General features: G+C 44.1%; 1 protein-coding gene across 2 annotated transcripts in view; it reads left to right on the top strand.

The window, feature by feature from the left end:
• LOC147701752 (axin-related protein-like) overlaps nucleotides 1-19,445 on the top strand; it is a 30,698-nt gene extending 11,253 nt beyond the window's left edge. Inside the window, exons 2-12 of one of the 2 annotated variants that reach the window (XM_086930368.1) lie at nucleotides 1,448-1,581; nucleotides 2,990-3,630; nucleotides 8,866-8,988; nucleotides 9,843-9,939; nucleotides 10,881-11,021; nucleotides 11,759-12,045; nucleotides 12,935-13,129; nucleotides 13,331-13,504; nucleotides 14,334-14,423; nucleotides 14,974-15,138; nucleotides 15,411-19,445. In XM_086930368.1, the coding sequence (XP_086786494.1) occupies nucleotides 1,477-1,581; nucleotides 2,990-3,630; nucleotides 8,866-8,988; nucleotides 9,843-9,939; nucleotides 10,881-11,021; nucleotides 11,759-12,045; nucleotides 12,935-13,129; nucleotides 13,331-13,504; nucleotides 14,334-14,423; nucleotides 14,974-15,138; nucleotides 15,411-15,537 (2,145 nt within the window). In that variant the 5' untranslated portion in view covers nucleotides 1,448-1,476 and the 3' untranslated portion in view covers nucleotides 15,538-19,445. The remainder of the gene's footprint in view (nucleotides 1-1,447; nucleotides 1,582-2,989; nucleotides 3,631-8,865; nucleotides 8,989-9,842; nucleotides 9,940-10,880; nucleotides 11,022-11,758; nucleotides 12,046-12,934; nucleotides 13,130-13,330; nucleotides 13,505-14,333; nucleotides 14,424-14,973; nucleotides 15,139-15,410) is intronic. The other variant, XM_086930369.1, reaches the window with a different exon arrangement.
• Nucleotides 19,446-19,714: the final 269 nt, after the last annotated feature.

The raw sequence follows: 19,714 nt of genomic DNA, 5'->3' as shown, positions 1-19,714 counted from the left end.
GCCTCAGCTGTACCAATTGGACAGGAATGTCTTATGCTGTAACATTTCTGAATATGTAGGTGAACTCTGCTACTAGCAGAAGGCATCCACAGGAGTTTGGCACACAAACAGATCTGTATCATATCTATTCGGTGTAGCAATATAAGAAAGAAAAAATACAAAGTCTCATATGAAAGCATTGACTGAAAGGCTATCTTTTTCAAAACCTAGATTGACAAAATCTGAACTTTTCATAGCTATCTTCATGAAGAAATTTCAATCTTCAACTTATTCAGCTAATTCCCCTTGGCCTTAAGGTCTTCAGAAAGCGTTGTGCGGAAGCCAGTTTTCTTGTCTCAAGTCCCACTGACAGTAGAAATGTGACTGCTGCTTCAAAAGACAAATACTACAAGATTTTGCATTGATAGAGGTATCCAGAGTGTGTATCCCATAATCAGCCATAAGAAATGGCACTATTGGGTTAATGGATGGGCAAAGAGTATTTTTGTGATTGGCCTTCACCAGAAGTGATCTATGCTGCTAAGAAATGTTTAGATTATGTAGTCAGTGGCTCGTGACCAGTTGATTTTGACATATTGACTCGTATCAAACCTAGTTGTTAAACTAGGAGAACTTTTAGAACTGTAGCTATTGCTGCATTGTGGTGGTTTGTGATTTCCATTACTGAGTAAACACTCAAAATGGATGCTGCGCTAACGAGATGATCGTGAAGCGTCGGACACTGATGGTCAGGCACCTAGCACTTTAGGGCTCCTCTGTCTTTCTGTAGGTTTCCCATATGGCTTTGTATAACTGGGTCAGCTTGTTTTCAGTCACGGGCTTTAATTTACAAACTAGTGGTTTATTCAGGCTGTAGTCTTGATCCGGCATCATGTTTTGTAAAAGGGAGGTCCAGGACTGAAAGCAGTGTGTTCATTGGCTGCTGTGAGTAAGACGCTCAAAAGTAGAATGGAAATACACTGCCCTAACACGGTGACACCATACTGTTAGTAGATAGGGTCGTATTTGAATTTTGGTGGATGACAGTCCCCAAAAAGTGGCAGATGTCCCGCCTATCCTATTCAGAGACCCTATTTACACCCTAAACAGTCTAGACTTAATTCTCACCGCTTTTTGACTGGTGTCCCACAATTGCAAACTTCAAAATAAAGCCCTCGGTCGTGTAGGAAAAACATCACATTCTTAAAATGGACTACAAGAGCAGAGTTATGGCATCTTTGTTAAATTCCTTACTCCATTGTGTGGTTACCTGCAGGTTGGTAGGTCTTGATTGTGAAGACCTTTTAGGTTAGTTAGCAGGGAGAATTTCATCAGTCATGCACAGTTGTTGAGTCTTGCATGTACAGACAAATAAGTACAACGCTATGAAGTTAAACTACACTGTTCAGCCACTGAGTTCCAATTCGTGGTATGTGACTTCAACTTTGTATTGTTTATCTCTTTCCAGGTAATCGAGGCCTACCTGCGCAAGGAGCCATGAGTTCTGCTGGGGTGCTGGCGTGTTTGCCCGATGCCGGGCATGTGTTTCGTGAAACCTCCCTACGACCACCAGTGCCTGGCCAGGAGACAAGAGAATTCCAGGTGAGAATTTGTGGTGGTGGTGATAAGCAGTTTTTCTCAGCTGGGGGAAGTGACACACTAAATAACTGTGATATGCTTACAAATGTATAAGAGAGAGTTACTTATGAAGAGAAATTCTGTGAGACTTTTAGGTATGCATGCATTGGACACTCCTTACACTGACTTTGGGATATGAGACATTGTGTTAAAGATAGTGTAAATAATTCAGTATCTACTGAAATGTGTGAGACTCTGAAGATATTAACTAAAGGACATAGCATTCAATTTGGCTTTAGCTTTCTTGACATACCATACTAAGACACACAGAATAATTAGCAGTAGAAGTGTTTCAATCCCTCGAAGGTAAATCTAGCTGAATACTGTGAGATATCGTTTTGGAGGCCATAATGGCAGTGTACGAATCGGACTCCAATATGATAAAAGAAGCCCATGTGGCAGGGGTGTCTGGTGCATTTATGGCAGTCTTAATGAGTGAATCCACCTACCACTATAGACAGTCCTTTAAATGCTGCTTGTTGAACTTTTTTAGGTTTCTTAAAGGAGCAGCCATACGAAACTGTCTCGGAAAAGGATAAAGGTCATGTGGTAGTTAAGGTTGGATGGTGAAATCCCCAAAAAATATAAATAATAACTCATTATAATAGGGAGAGTGATTGCCATGCTTATAAAAAATTAACTGTAAACATGAAGTAATGTTAATAAAAAATTTAGTTTTAAAATCTAGGTACAGCACATGGAGGTCTTGCTGCAGTATAGGAGATCTCCGTAGTTGGATATTAGGAAGTGCATGTGGGAATGTTGCATGATAGGGAATCTGAAAGGTATTTCGGGGTTCCTGATTTTTAGCCTTCCTAGCTAATATCAGTTTGAGAGAGCCTGGTTTCAGGAGAGACCTCTTGCTTGATAATTATGAGCTGAAGTTGGCAGTTGCATTTAAAGTTATAGGGTTTTGGTGGCAAAGTTGAGAATTGTCCAGTGGAAGAAAGTGCTAGGGGTGACAGACCACCAGCAGATGACTAAAGTAGTCTTAAGATGTGCTTCTACATGTGTATGGTCCAACAACACTTTTAAGTCTGGGCGCCCTTTACAGTTCTGGGAATCTCCTTGACCGGAGTTGAGGTGCTCTGGTATCATGGACGTCCTACACTTTATCCTTGTCATGAGCACGGGTGATTTTACTATATATGGTGTGTTTAAAAGTACTCTACACTCATCATACATATGTGTGTGAGCTGTTTGACTGGCCACCTGTCTTAAGGCACTGAGTGCATGGGCACCACACCACAGACTTTGTTTCAGCAAAGTGAGGTGAAGTCTGATGAGTTATTCCCAGGCATGTTCCCAAGTTTTGTGTGACTCCGCATAGCAATGCATTGTACCTTACTAACAAGTGCACTTTCTTTCACAGGTAGAAAAACCTGCTCCACATAAAACCCGATATGACCTTCAAGGAGGAATGAAGGGGCTATGTCTTCGGGAGGCAGAAGGATGTCTTGCTTTGGACTCCCGTCTTTCCCGGTGGGGACGCTCCCTCCATATGTTGCTGGAGGACCAGGATGGAGCAACCCTCTTTCGAATGTACCTGGAAGGAGAGGGCCAAGGAGACTTACTCAGCTTTTGGTTTGCCTGCAATGGTTTCCGTTGTATGGACCCATCGGAGCCGAAAACCTCCAGAACTGCTAAAGCTATCTATCGCTGGTATGTGCAAAATAGCCAAGCGGTCTCTGGACGCCTTAAGACCACTACCCGAGCACAAGTCAAGGAGGGAGTGCGCAGCCAGCAGCTGGATCCATGCCTGTTTGACCAGGCACAGCAGGAAATCCAAAGGGTCATGGAAGTGGAGGCTTACCCTTCCTTTATGCGATCGGACATCTGTCGGGAATATGCCCGTGCTGCTGAAGATAGCCCAACACCTGAAAGCCCTACACCTGGGTCATGTCTTCCAACGTTGGCTGAGGAGGATGAATTTGGAAGCCCTTCCCATGGAGGAGCTGCAAGGATTGGGAAACTGAGTCGTGCCTTTACCCGGATCCCACCCAAAAATCAAAGGTAAGAAACTGCCTCTTCTTCGGATTACTGCTCTTTCTAAAACCTAGTTTATTTCATTAAATGAGATTCATTTCAATGTTTTGCTTTTTGTTCCTTGTACATCTGATTTACCATTGGTTAGTGACTTAAATCGGTTTCTTTTTATGTCCTTTTGAATCTGGCATTTGGCAGGTGCCTTCTAGAATTTTGCCTTCCGCTAATGGGAATCACTCAAAGTGTGCCTTTGATTCGCCATTGGTCTATTGGGTCCAATAATGACGTTTTGTTTCCTGGGTATTAATGAATTACTGTGCATTTAGTTTGTAACACGCTACTTGCTGTTAACACTGGGTTAAATATAAATGTATACCGTAGTTTTACCAATACACCCACCGTCTGTGTAGAGCGTGAAATGGAGTGCTGTAACCATAAACATTATTTTGTTTATTATACAATAAAAGCGAGTAACGCATGGGATCGCCAGCATATAATGGTTACAGGAGCAGATCACTCGCAGGTGGCCAACACTACTAACTCTAGTTGTTTTCGAATTTGGAATCTCTTTTGCGTCTCTTGATAGCCTCTTCCATTTTTCTTTAGCAAGGGCAGGGTTTTGCCTGGTAAATACATGCCAACATTTATAAGCATGAAAATAGGGATAATTTGAAAAATGTTTGGATTTAACCTCATCATTGACTTCCATCAAAGTGAAGTTAAGTTTAGGCCTGTGAAAGTTTATATAAAAGTTGGAGGAGAACGGAAGGCGCCATGTTGCATTGAAGGCTCGCCTCCTGACCTGCAAGCGGCCAAGTGGCGTTTGACGTCGGTGCGTCACCGTCTGCTGGCAGCGCGTGGCTGCCACTGCCACACGTTGTATAATTATCGGCTACATCTAAAGAAAACAATAGCAAAGATACCGGGAAGGGGTACAGGGCGTCCAGGACCTTGCAAGAAAGCCCTCTTCGCTTAACAGTGTGCGTTTTCTCCTTCACTGGGCCCTTTCCATGGAGATGAAAGGGGCCGCACGGGGATGCAGCTCTGTAAAATGGAGTTATAAACCTTCGGTAATCGGTCACGCAGCCAAATAAAACAATAAACGTTTTGCAGGTTTGGGCTGAGCACACCGGCGGCACTTTCATGGCTCTCGGTCAAGGGCAGGTCACTGTGGCAGGAGTCCAAGCTGAGCGGTCCTTTGAATGAACACGGTGTCAACAAAACCTCTCCTACAATGTAAAGGCGCACTCAAAGACAAAGTGGCTGCCACTTTTTTTTTCATCTCGAAAGGTTAGATTAGAACAAAATCCAAGGACATTTAAATAATGCACATAATCGAGTGTGTGCTATTTCCCCTAGAAAGCAGTTTCCCTCCAATTATTTTTTTGTTGGTAAGAGGGTGTACCTTCATGTTAGAGAGGTTTTAGAACGCCTACAAAAGCATGTCTTTCCAAATGCACTCACTCACCAAAACATTGGACATAATCTACTTTGCCTGGAATGATAACCAGTTGCTGTATGTCACATGATGATATCAGATGCAATTACAGAAAATAACATTGAGGTTCCAGATCCAGATAAAACCATGAGGAATAGGAGAAACCTATTCTTACTGGCATACATGTTAACCATGTGCAGTCAGACACTCCAAAATCTAACCGGAGGGTTGTGCAAGAGTTCTGCTCTGTCTGAACAGCGAAATGGCCCTGGTTCTGGTAAATAGTTAAAACAGAGCATGGGAGTTTTAAACACGACTTCAAAGAAAATCTATCTTGTTGGGAGGCTGCACCCATCTTATACATTTACTGTGTTCTTCTCAACCCCTTAGCAGAACTAAAACTATGGCCTCTGGAGTTGCTGCGCCCAAGCCTCCCAGCCAGGGTGGAATTGTCTATTCACATTTTAAAATCAGTTAGTTTTCAGCATTCCCACTTTGACACCTGGTGTTGAGTAAGTTATCCTTCATTCAGGGAAAACGTGGATAATATCCACTTCTTGCTCAGTGGAATGGCTACCAGAGGTTTGGAGAAGCCCTCAAATGGGTGACCAGGTTGGTTGTCGTGTGATACGTTTCTATGCGGTAATATTGTGGCCAGTTTATATACCCCCTTCTGTAAGCTTGTTTTCACTAGCCAGTCATGAATGAATGAATGAATACGCACTTGTATAGCGCATGGCTACCCAAGGGCATCCCAGTGCTTCATTAACTTGAATTGGGGGTGGGGGGGTGGGGGGGGGGGGTAAATGACACAATAAAACTGAATGGTGTGGAGTGGTGGCTGCTTTGTCGTCATGGGGAATGAATATTTGTTTCGCTCTATGGTTGGACACAGATTAGGGCAACTTGCAAAGCTGGCCAATGGCTTTCAAAGATATTAACCACTTTTCCCAAGCGGGCAAGCTCCAAGATGTTCCACATCATGTAAAAGCGACGTGTAGCAGTTGTTTGTGTTTATTCGTGCACAGTTGGGGCATTGATGGCTAATGCTACGTGTAGACTAACACTCTGGGCATTTACAGCCAAGCGCTGTCTTCCTGTGGATTCTCCACCGGGATATTTAAAAATAACAAAGGGCAGAGGACACTTGGTATATTATGTGGGTTCAGAACTATGAAGTGGTGCTCCAACTAGATACATTCCGCCCAGGCCCGGTTTGAACCTGCAACCGTTAGGTAGCAATACTTCTCTACTCGAGACGCACCGACTCAACACACGAACAATAGCGTGGAATAAAGGAGGCCACGAACGGCAAGCTGCTATGATCTTAAATCCAAATTCCCATTTAGGCGCAAAACGCCTTATTTTTTTAGTCGACTGCGCATCTCGTCACCAGGTTCTACTTGGATAAGCATTTAAGCATTCCTCGGCATCTCCCTCCTTTTTCAGGGGGGTAGGGGGTCAAAGGTTAGCTCTACTCAGATCCCCTCTTCCTTCCTACACAACAGTCCTTTGATGTGAAAGAAAGCCGCATGTGCTGGCGAGAGCAACCCCCCCTCCGCCTGCACAAAGACTTCTGACTTTTCTCCCCACTCTACCACTGCCAACAATACGAGAGGTTTCAAAGACACCTTATCTCTTAATCACAGTTTCTTCAGGAAGGATTCCTTTTTTCACATTTTTTTGAAAGGCTTATGCTGGATTACGGCGCGAGATGCCTCTTTTCTTCATCTGGAGACGTGCAGCGACTCAAAGTCTAGTCCTTCGTCCAAACTCCCCCCCCCCCCCCCCCGCCCCTCCCCATTATTCATTTTTTTCCTTCCACTGTGACCCCCTGCTTTGCCGGCTTGCAGATTAAAGCAGGCCGAGCCGAGCTTGTTTTTATCATCCTGCACAGTCTCCGAGCTTGGGAGGCGCTAGGCTTCCCTTTCATGGCTGGTGTACGTCCGTTCATCTCCTCTGCTGTCCAAGACCCCGTGTTTTGGGTGGGACTCGCGGCTGGGTAACTGAATACAGGCGCAGGGCTGTCTTATCGGGGCCTGGGAGATCTCCCAGCAGGCCAGAGTCTCTGACGCAACACTAGGACCCGAGTCGAACCAGTCACGTGCCCTTATAGGTCTTTTCAGGGTCACATGTTTGGCAGAACCTGAAACTTATTAGCCAGCTGTAGTTAACAGGTGGTAACGTACCCCAGTCCTTTTACAATGTGCCTAGTTACCACATTGAGGGAAACATGGATGGTTTCTGAGACCCCCTTTTAGACCACAATAAGACAGAGAAAGTGTGTCTTTGTGAACAAACGACCGACATTGAAGCAGGGACGTGACATGACTAAACCACATAGCTCTGACTGTTACCATGGATACTCATTCAGAATCGAGATGGATTGACTGAATCCTAGATGGACGGTCATTCACCCCTGTACTAATAGGATATACCTGTGATGTGAGGCCTGTTCCACTACAATGACTATTCAGTTTCGCCATCTTGGTTGATTAAGTGAGGTGTCTCACATTTTTATTTTCAATATTCCTATTTCATGTGTCCCCCCTGCACCGCAAACCCTAAAACAGTGTTGCATCAGCCCTTATCTTCTCACTCCGCTGCAGACTATTACAAACCCTGGTCAGTGGTTTGATTATGATTGTTGGCTCGTTTAGGAGTTAGGGTGCTCAAGGTGAATATAGTATTTGCTTAGCACGCAGAGGCATGTCCACGGATCTGTCTTGCATGAGCACGGCTGTGGCTTCTTTGAAGTTGCCCCCATGTGCTGCCCAGGCACCAGAACAAAGGCCCAAAGCGCTGTGTGTTTCTTTGTAAAGGCTCCCTCAGGAAACGAGAGGCACTTCCTGCCACTCCTGTGTCTAAACCATCAAACCGTGCGACTCTTTGAAATCCGCTTGTGGCAGATGTGAGCAAAGATATCGGAAGTGATGTCATCTGCGCATTAGTCCACTGACCTGTTAGGAAAGCTCCAAATTATTTGGAGACCATGTTCAGCGTGGCAGACTACAGCATCTTATACATCGAATTCCAGAATTACATAGTAGGAATAATCGGTATAATACCCCTGGAGGTGAAATCGGAACCAGCAGGAATATGCCACTGTTCGTGCGACCAAAATGTAATAGCACTTGTAGATAATTTGCTTGCCTGGCATATTTACTTCCACAAGTTGCCAATTGTGATCTATGAGCCGGACTATGTTCTAGCTCACAGAAAATCTGTAAACACTCTTCACAAGAACAACGCAACTTGCATTCTGATGGTGAATACCCCACAATGTAATTTGGTCTTGATCAGTTCAACTCTTTTCGGCGTTCTTTAGTTAATCTTAGAAGGACCGACGCTTGATAGCTGTTGCATCTCCGATTACCCAGTAGTATCTCTGAGAACGCTAGAGAATCTGTAGCTTGGTCTCATGAGGGTTCCGGTGCCAGGACCATGAAGTACAGCCACATGTGTAGCTATGTTCTAGCATGTGTTGGTTTACATCTCGTGTCATGCATTAGTCCCTCATCTGGTGGTTGGTTCGGAAATACTACTTGTTTTTGTAAAGCTTGAAAATCTTTAGGAGTTGAAATGGTAGTGCAGGCTCAACCTGCTGTCTGTCGACAGTGGCTGTATTCTTTGAATCTGTTATTGTTTCTTTTTTTCTTTTTGGGGTTATTGATGTTGTGTGCAACTAGAGTAAAACTAACTGGGTATTCCTCTGGTAATCGGGAAGAAGGCTCATGTTCACTGTTGCTCAGACTTGCTTTAAAAAAAAAAGCAGTACTGCCAGATTCACATTGTAAGGTCTCCCCATCTTGTATTCCTTGCAGATGCTTCGCTCGAAGAACAGAACCCCCTTTTCAGTATTATGCACCAGCTGCCAGCATCAACGACAGCGAGATCTCAAGCGATGCCTTAACAGAAGACAGCATGTCCTTAACGGATGGGAGTGTGTAAGTACAGATCTCTAACAGAAGGAGCGAGACCCATCCCCTTCAAGTTAACTTCTACCAGTTGCCATGTCAGAGTTGGTCCCCGCACTGCTTAGCCTAAATACTCCACTTAATAATCACCTGCGACAGTCTCCATCCACTTGCACACCTAACAAGAAGATCCTATATTGCACCTGTTAGTAGGATATCCTCTCTGACCTCCCTTCCTGCTAGTACCTTTACTCTCTGTCCTAGCCACTGATAAAGAAGGCCTGTATCTCCGCCTTCTAAATGTAGGGCCTGCAAAGAAAAGTAGCATATGCACCCTTTCAAGCATACACTCTGGTAACATGTTTATCCTCCTTTGCACCCATAAGCAAGGGTTGCATCAGCATTTCTACCTGCCCAAGAAAAAACCCTTTGAGCTGAATGGCCTCTCCTGCCTTTATAAACATCCTATATTAACACTGGTTGCATCTCCAACAACCACTTCACGCACCCAATGGTCAAGGAGGCCTTTGATCTTGAGGGAGTGAAGTGGCATAGTCTTTCCTTGCCAATATATATAGTATTGCATGTATTCCTTCAGCCTGCTCATTTTGTTCATTGACATCTCTTAGGTGCCCCGCCCGTTATCATTACCCCAAGTCTTATAAAAGGTGACCAATGCATATGGACATGTCTACTCTTGTCCTGCCCTCTGAATCTATTACTGCATTGTATGATGTTGTCACGTCTTTCTGTCTTGGGTAAATGGGCACATATAATTGGTTCTGACTCTCCATGTGCCTTCTGGTCTTTGCCAATTTATGGTGTGAAATTCCATGCATGTATTTTATACATTTATATTAAATACAAAGCTTGCTTTCTTGCAGAGATGGAGTGCCGCCGTACCGTAGCAAAAAGCAGCAACAGCGAGAAATTCACAGAAGCATCAGTTCCAATGGGCAGACTTCTCTCCCATTTGTGCCTGTAAGTTCAGTGGTGGGGATTATTAGCTAAAAGTTTAACATACAAACTCGCATAAGAACATTTTGACTTGTAAATTGGAGACACTTGCCCAAGGGTGGGAATCCAAGTTTCTTGGAAGCTAGCTGGACTGGTGTAGAGTTGGTCAGATCCCATCCGAAGCAAAGCCAAATCTAAGTCCTTGTATTGATTTACAATGTTTACTTTTGTGCTGTGGAGTCATGGAGTTGCTGTTCAATAGTGTTGATTGCTGCGGTGATTAACGAGGGATCCCTTTTGCAGGATGTTCACTACATGTCCATGAGACGACCTTTGCTCGCAAGGGTCCAATATGCACACTTGAGGCTTGATGTATAGTCTTCCCCTCCAACTCCAGGCTCTGGTCCTTGTATCTCACTGACTGATGTTGGGGAGCGGAGGTTGTGGTGAACTGAACTTGGGTACGAGATCTGTAATTGTAAATTTCCCAACTGGGGATGTAGGTGGCGATTTCTAAATTTTTAACCCACACCTACTCTGTTGCATAGTGCATCACTTTCCACATATTATTTTACCTGACCAGATCCAACTATATAAGTGTTCCCCCTTTTTTTTTGTTGAATCATGAAGAGGTGTGCAAGGATAGGTGCCGGAAGTAGGGGTGGGAAGGGTGCTACAGCGCCCCCAAAATAACCATCCTTGAGTTTAGTAGGTAATTGAGCAATAATGATGCCTTTAAATTTTGGTTTTATCTTGTCGCAATCCCTATGTCTTTAGTGGTGTTGCACTGGTGATAGCACCCAGTCTCTGAAAACTGTTGGCAGTACCAATGTGTGGAAGCCAACTTGTGAACTCTGGGCAGTTACTATACACTCTGTTGTGCTTTCCATTGTGTGGTCATGGATTACTTTCTTCCAAGGACACCCTGACTTGACCCAATTTTTCTCCCCCCTAACTTTCCTCAGAGGACCAAGCGTCCCACTGCAGAAATGTTGCCGGCCAACCCCGAGGAGTTTGCTGCCAAGTTGACAGCAGCGTTGGAGCGGGTGAAGAAGCAGAGAGAGGCTGAGGAGAGGCTCGAGGAGCGATTGCAAAGGTTGAAAGAGGTGAGTGGGACTGCGTCACCAAGATGGGGAAAGGAAAGTGAGAGGGGGAGATCAGAGGCCAGTTTATAGAGGTCGAAAAGACAGAAAGCCGCCAAGGGGGGGGTGGTCTGGAGGGATCCGGAAACATGGAGTATCTTATGGGCACCGTGGACTGCAAAGGATTGAGGCCGGGGCAGTTGTAGGGAAAAATTCTAAGGTACAATGATTTAAAGCAACACAATAAATAAAAAGAGGGGTCGGTGGGGGGGGGGGAATAATTACCCTACAGAGGATTGTGCTGAAACACTACTTGTACAGTAGTGTAAATACGAAAGAGAGGGGTAAAGGGTTACTCGAAGGAACTACCGGCAGGTAGATGGGACACTGGATCTGTGGTGAAAGAGACGAGTGAGAGAAGGGCGAGGTTAAGAGTATTTTCAGAACGAGGCACCAATAACAAGAAAGCTCGACAGACTGGAAGCCCTGGCATGCAGCGCTGGCAGCAGCATTGGTTGACATGTCACAGCCTGTTGAGACCGAGGCGCCTGCTGGGATCGCAGTGCGTAGGGAGGGCCGTCACTGCGCGCGCCTGTAATGGAAGCGCGAGCGCCGAGAGAGCCGTGTGGTCACATGGCATGGGTAGACGGTTAGCGAGGAGTAAGTGTGATGGCGACGTATATACAATGATATGATTGGTGGATAAGCGCGAAGCCCCTTGATGTGATGCAGTTACTAACCAGCTTTTGTCGAACCAATAGGAGGAAGAAAAAGATGAATATGAGGTGCCAGTCGCCAAGCCGGAAGTGCTGCCTCCCGCCTCCTGCGAGGATGACCCACAGTCCATTCTCGACGACCACCTGTCGCGGGTGCTCAAGACGCCGGCCACCCTGTCACCGCGCTCCCAATCTCCCCTCAACCAGAGGAAGGTCAAAGGGCAAGGGGTTCACCTCCGGTTGCCTGGCTCATCCGCCTGCCATTTTCGAACAAAGGCGCCTCAGGGTTCAGAAACTGGAACCTCCACCTTGGATAGCCGGATCTCTGGCGGGTAAGTGTAAGAAGTGTTCTAATGGGTCCCCAGGGAGTTTTTTGAGCGACATGACTTATTCTAAAATCGGTATTATGACGCACCCCACTTCTACTTTGTTATTGGTTATAACAGCGAGGCAGCATAATAATATACATTTTTAAATATTTTGCGATTAAACTCCTGTATTATCCTATAAAGTGCTTGAAAAAGTAAGCACGACATACACATTTGAAGCTTGTCGGGCTCGAGGACACGGGTTAAATACATTTATTTTATTCCACATATTGATAATGCACATACTAACAGTTTTACGTTTGTACATTCACATTCCTATCACATAGAAAAAACTGCTTTATGTCTGGGTTTTGTTGTTGTACTCCAACCACGTCAGGCCTTACCCACCCTCTTCTATGCGGCTAGTAATTAATAGACTACAAATATGGACGCTGTAAAGTTTTCGCAGTGCAGGAGGTGTTTTGTTTAGCCGTATATTTTAGAATGTTAAATACGTGCTCCTGAAATGCCAATGCAACCTGTAGATCGCAGTTCTTCGTTCTGGCAAGGCTAATTCATTATTTCAATCTTCCCGTGGCTCATGAAAAAATAGAGTACCCACGAGCAGGAGTAAAGAGAGTCCGCTGTTAATACCACTTAAAAGCTACAACAAGCAGTGCCTAAACACTGCTACTTCATCATGAAAGATGCCCAAACATACTACGCTCCAAAGTGGATGTCTGAGTGGAGGAGTTTGATAGCCTAGGCCCTAGGCCTTAGGGTGAGATTTCAGCGCCTAGTGACAGTTCAGTTTAGTTTGCGCTATGGAGCCACCTAAGAAATCTATGTAGTTCCGAAATGCAGCTGTACTTGCCAGAAGCATGGCCACCTAAATGCGCTTTGCTTTTTTCAGCTCTCTGGGTGGTAAAGGAAGCCGGAAGACGGAGACCTGCGCCCTCCCGCAGAGGACGGAAGAGCCTGTGGCATCGACGGGGCTGACGACGCCTCTGTCCGCAGAGCAGGACATGGGGCGCAATCACAGTGTCTGGCAGTGGGTGCTGGAGAGTGCCAAGATTGTGAAGAAACACCAGCGGGACACAACAGCAAGGTGAGCAGAGCATGGAGTCTGAATAGATGCTCTCCAGCATTTTCACCCCTACTCTAAAACCCTCTCGGGAGGCTCGAATGACATTCATTTAGCATGAAAATGTGCCAACGACGAATAATATAATGGAAGTGAGATGTTTATGGTTTCTTCTGTGCAGGTCATAATGATCGAGCTTTATCTTTTTTTGTTTTTCCTTTTCAGCCACTGCCCAGATGTAAAGAAAGCATCCCACCGCTCTGCGTCCCAGCCAGCTCACCTCTTCCTGCAGGATACCTCCATGCCTCCCCTCAACGCACCAAACACCCTTGACCAGCTAGAAGAGGCCCGGCGTCGACTAGTGGAAGAGAAGAAGGCACCCAAGATGCAGAAACCCAGGTACATACCTCTTGTTGTCAACGTGAACCTGAGGGCCTATTAAGTCTCGAGCTAAGGGTGGGGAAGACGCTGATTGTAAACATATTTACATTCGAATGTTCAGAAAGATATACCAGATGTAAATATCTTCTGCCGTTGAGGTGTGGCTCACATCTCCCATTTAAAGATGCCACAAGGGGGCAACTTACTGAACATTGCCTAGGTGATGCAACAGTGTGGTTTTTGAGGCACTGTTAAGAAAACAAAAACATGAGCAGAGAGCAAGGGTGGTGCAAGAGTGCAATGTTGATGCCAAGGTGGTACAAGTAAAGAGACGGTGATGTTCTGTGGGTTTGGCAGCCCAGCGGAAGACGTTAGACCTGATTTAGCAAAGGAGCTTTTAAATTTAGCCCATTGGCTTTGAATCTGCGTACGTTTTTTTTTCATTTCTAATAGTTATAACTTTTGACTGAGGGCGGTCTTCATAGATAAACCTGCTGTACTACTCTGTCAGTATTTGCTGTTGTGTTGCTGAAGTGTACATAGCTTTTTGTGACATGAGGGGCCAAACGTCGTTCTGTGCCCCTACTGGAAGCATCCCTTTGATTCCACTCTTAGTGCAAGAGTATGGATGTGAGGCCTCTTTGGCTGTTACAGATAACATAATGCATGGTGCGCAGGGACAACTTAGAAGACCAGCTGTACCAGACCGGATTGGGGGTGGGGTGGGGGGGGGGGGGGGAGTGGGGGTCCGGGTGGAAGGAGGGGGGTGATTAGAAGTATCATAACTTTAAATGGTGAAATGCCTTGTATACACTTGCAATAATTAATCTCTCTGCAACCATTTCAGGTGTGTGCAGCCCACTTTAACAAGAGAGCGGCCAAAGGTCCCGGAGAGCCTTCCATCATCTGGCATTTCTACAGCCAAGATTTCCGAAGAGTAAGTATACCTTGATGAGTCCACATGTACACAACATTGTATGAAATCCACTTCCAAAGTAACCACCTTAACGGGAGCAGAGGGCAACCATGCACAAGTGCGTAAGGAAATATATGGGCAAGCCTTTTGAAGCAACTAACTGAACTCATAACCAACAGCCCCATGACCGGTTCTTGTCGGCCTCTGTACAATATGAAACAGAAACCTATACAGTGTCAGGAGGTCATTTACATTCCAGTGTAAAGGTCTCTGTCAAACACAAAGTGTGCCTAGATTCTGAAAGTGCAGTAGCACCCTAGAAATGTGCTAGACAAATTCCCAACATTCTGTATATGGTTAGCCTTGTGAACTTGTTGTTAATCATTGTAGGATCTCTTTTCTAACGCTTATTCACATCTGACCTATAATATTTTAAGGTAACTCTTAGGCACCATCTCACTTGTTTTATACTTACATAGGCAGAGAACAACGGGTGCGGATACCCAGAATAAGAAACTGTCCAATTTAGTTGACCTCTATTTTAACCATCTGCTTCTTTTATCTTTTGCAGGCACAAAATGGCGAAGAAGGTTAACACAGAAAGCCATCTACAGGGAGGGCTTGCTATCGTTTACTACTTCTGTGGAGAGAGAATACCTTATATGATCAGGACAAAGGAACCAACCCTCACTCTCCGGGAGTTCAAGGATCTACTCAGCAAAAAAGGCATCTACAAGTGAGTAGGACAACTGGAGAAGAGAACTCGGTGCATAATATTGCTTAATCAAAATGATTGGGATGGCTTTATGAGGTACCTTTATTAGTGGGTGACTGAAAGAAGCTGGATTAAAATGGAATGGATTTTCACAAAGTCCTATCCTATTGGGGGGCCTCTTTAAACGTACCCTGCTTCAGTTGCATATATTCCACCCTCACCTCTTTTCTTTGTCTAGTGTGCACGACTAGGAAAGACTGTTTCAGTAATTGATGTTATTTTTTTCTGAGCAGATATTACTTCAAGAAAGAAAGCCAAGAGTTCGAGTGCAACGCTGTTTTCCAGGAGATTTCAGAAGAAGATGCCGTGCTGCCCCTCTTTGAGGAGAAAATAATTTGCAAAGTGGAGAGAGTAGGCTGATGGCCAGGATGGATTGGCGAAATGAAGACAGTCTGTGCCCCATGGAAGGGGATGTCTTAGCTGCTATTTCCAACTCCGTTGGTAACTGTAAGAATGGAGACGCATGTGGACTTCCAGTGCCCTTGGACAGAGGGCGTTTTGCTGCCAAGTGAAGAACATTTCTCAAAGGCGACGTGGTTGTCTTGCCAAGCACTTGTGGTATTTGCAGCAAAAAAATATTTCTTCTCAGGGTTGGAAGGGACCATGTGTAGGACAGGCCGAGCTGTCGGGTGTGAATGGTGGCTAACCTGTTTAAAGGAACCAGAAAGTGGGACTCCAATTGAGATCAAGAACTGGAAACCGTTCCAGGATGGTCTGTAGAGGGATGCATATTCATCTTGCTCTTCATTCGTTGCTATCGAACAGCTCGAACAGCAAATGCGGTGTGTCGATCTCCACTATTTATGGGTGCTGTATAAGGACTAGATGGTGTTGTATAAGAACTAGATGGTGCTTTATAAGAACTAGATGGTGCTTTATAAGAACTAGATGATCTTTTTGGAATGAGTAACTTTCAAAGAAGAGAGAACCAAGCATAAGGGCTTAAAAGTTGGTTTGGAGTAGATAACATTTGTTGACTGCCCGACAGTTTTTACTTCTTAAAAACCTTCAGACTCTTTTTTTTTTAAAATGTTTTTATTTCCCCAGCGGTATGTCACAGCTACCAATCGACATACCCACATCCATTCATTTTACATGGGCATTCAAGTTGAACGTGTCTTTTTCCACTATTGACTGAAAGTGTCTTAGCTTAGTGATGGCCTGACAGTATCCCCAAGATTACAAGCCATTTGCCTCAGAATTTCAGCTTCGAAGGGCTAAGGGGAAGAATTTTCCTAAGAATTCACACATTTGTACACATTTCCACACCTACAATGGCACACTGGTAGTGGCCTAGTAGTTTACATCCCTAGTTACTGCAGACGAAAAAAATCCTATTCAGTTTATGCTACCCAGTTTATGGACTTTGATTCAGTCACTTTATGCCAATAGCGTCTGGTTATTTATAGCCCCAAGCTTATCTTTTTTCTTGAACCAATGTGTGTCCAGAATGTACCGCAAATCCACATTTCAGATGGCGTTCACACTGGTAGTTTTGCCGTGCCTACCCACCTGCAGTATCATGGTGTCTTCATTGCCAGACAGAGGAGCAAACCCGCTGCACCCAATAATATGGGATCCGTGGGTTTTGCTTTTTGGAACCTCAATCACTCTTTTTACTCAGGGGCATCATCTCAAAAACGCATGCAGTGCACATGGTACCAAAATGCTGCTATCTAGTTCTGCCGGGAACACTTCAATCCTGGTAGAAATCACAATGCCTGTTACAATACCATGGACCTATGTCTGGCTCCCCAATTGACGTATGGGCAGTAGTTACTTAGCCGAACTCTTTATTAAGGTTACAGTACCGGAAACCCAAAAGTAGTGCTTTAATTCCATGGCTGAAATTCACTTTCTAACTAGACCCTAGTTAAAGACAACACCATAGCTTAATATTGAGGTGGGCTGGAAAGGAGAGGGCACAGAGTTCACTTTCTGAAATGTATTATCATTGGCAACACAACCCTTTTGTCTTTCTTCTGCTAGCCCACTACTGGTTATTGGTCTCCCATAACAATGGTAAAAATGAAGTTAGTCCTTGTAAAAAAAGTGTTTTGAGAATTTATTACTGTGGCCTCAGTTATTTCTTTCCCCTGATCTATATCAATAGTAAATTTGAGAAGACCATTAAATCAGCACTTAACTTCCTCTTCTCAACATCGGCATGCAAGATTCCTATGCAGTACCACCCACCCCCCCCTCCTAGATGTTTCTTCCCCGTCTTGATTTTAAAATACATGCAGCGGCGCAAAGGCCTGTCGGATGATCCCACTGTGAAAAGAAACGAACAAGGCACCAAACTCCAAATCATGACATAAGGCAGCCATATGACCGCACTCCGTGAAATGCCTTAAATGTGATGGTAAATACGAGGTTGCTACACCAACGTAGTATGATGGAATAACGAGATACATTGATCACACTAAATTTCCAGAGTGGTATGGAGAACAGTGCCTCTGAGAATCCCATAGGACTAAAGCAAGGTTACTCACAACAGCCTTAAAGCAAAACGATTCACTAGCTTGAAAGTCTTGGAGAAGGCCAGTTCCTGTTTAGATATTTCTACTACATTGCTGAGATGTGGGGAGATATTAAGATGAGCAGTGCAGACAGGCAACCTGTAGACCCATGCCATCCCTTTATCTGTTACATCATGATGTATGGGGTGCTTACAGGGAGTATTCCACTGTGATGTTCTATTTCTATGGCTCTTCAAAGAAAGCAAGTCCTCTTTGACAAGATGGCACATGTGTTAGGAAAGAGTGGATCTCCCCTAGCCTTTCGGGTTGTCTCCCATAATATTGATCATGTCATGAGACACAGCGTCTGACTTCTATTGAGGCCTGGTCTTGTGTAAACCAGTCTGCATTTATGATTGTCGTTTGATCCACCTCACTGGACTAGCGATTTTCAGTTTCCTGTAGACTGGTAGCCCCAGTCATTTGGTAAGAGCAGTGCTGGCCATTATGTAGTTGCAAGATCAGTGTTTTCATTGTATCATTTATGGACGTCAAGTTTTACTATGGCTATTAATTGTTGGATGTAGTATTGATGATGATGAAGCATATTACAAAAGAAGCACTGCTTCCTCCATAAGTGCTGTAATGGGATCCTCTAATAAGACCTGGTCAGTCGCATATACCAAAGGAGAGGTGCTCGGGTGTACACATAATTCAAAGTGTGTTGTTACTCATACTAAAGAGATATAAGCCTATGTTATCACGGTACTGGACATTCAAGTAGAAATCCTGACTCGGCCAAACATCGCTATGTAGATCCCTCTGTATTAACCCTATATCTGACACCCATGTGTAACTAGGAAACGAGGGGTTCCAATTTGTTACCTTTTTGTGTGTCTGTAGCCAACTGCACTTGGCCATGCAAATCTGGATATTGCTGTCATCCATACGATTAACTCCTCTAAAATCTTCAGTCCCAAGAACCAAAAACGTTATAGTACATCAGCGGTTTGCACATATTTTTTATTCTGTTCAGTACTTCCATATACTGACTGTACCCCTTTTATAATTTCCGCACTACCCCTAACATGAAAGGGCTGTGATTAAATATATAAGATGCTGTTGGGGGAGGCAATTGCGGGAATCAAAATTTGTAGGGCAGACGTGTTAAAGCTGTTTGTTCTAGTGTTTTGCTGTATTCATAAGAGTCCAGTAGGAGACTGAAGTGCCTTCTCTTATGATTATTTATAACTGAATGTCCTGTTACAGAACATTACAAGCTAAACTATCTACGAAGCAAAAAGAAACATTCACTCTACTGAATATGCGAAAATGCTTAAAAAGCTGTTCTTTTCTCAGGATTCATTGCAAATGGTCCAGGATGGGACACATCATCAGTTCTGAATCCATACAGCAGCATACATGTTTTAGAGCACACGGTTTGTGTGCAAAATTTCAGTATCTGGAATTCCTAAACGATTCAACAGGCAAAGTCACAAAGCAGGAAATCTCTTCATGTGCATTCCTGTCAGACATGTGCAAGAAAAAAAGTGAATTCAACTGTTCGATTTGTTTTATTGTCTGTGTACTATGTTCACCTTTGGTCGAAAATAGGACTTTTCCTAATTCAAATACAAGATTCTCTTTCCCAACATTCATTTACATTTTATAATAATATGGCTTTTTAATATAAGAGATCTCATTTTATATATTTCAGAGCGCTAATTATGTTGTATAAAAATTAAGAAAACATTTGTTATTCTTATTGTAAATCGCCATAGAAATAAAATTTATATTTTTCTATTACATTGCTTCTACTTTTACTTCTTTCATTTATCCCCGTGTTCTAACTTTTCCTTCTGTGGAATTTAAGCCCCCTTTGTAAAAAGACCTGCTGATCAAACTGAAGATTCTGGCGTGAAGCAGAAGAGAGTGGAAAGGAAACTGTTAGACAAATACCTCCCCTCTTACGTGCAGTAAATGATGTTTTTCTGGTGGGAAGCAGTAGTAAACATACAGTAGTGAATGTGTAAACCAACAGCTTGAGCTGATAAATTGTGGTGGAATAGACTGCA

The sequence above is a fragment of the Lissotriton vulgaris genome, chromosome 7 (assembly GCF_964263255.1).
Source record: "Lissotriton vulgaris chromosome 7, aLisVul1.2, whole genome shotgun sequence".
Taxonomy (NCBI): domain Eukaryota; kingdom Metazoa; phylum Chordata; class Amphibia; order Caudata; family Salamandridae; genus Lissotriton; species Lissotriton vulgaris.
Note: the sequence above shows the minus strand (reverse complement) of the source record. Positions and strands in the feature narration are given on the sequence as shown.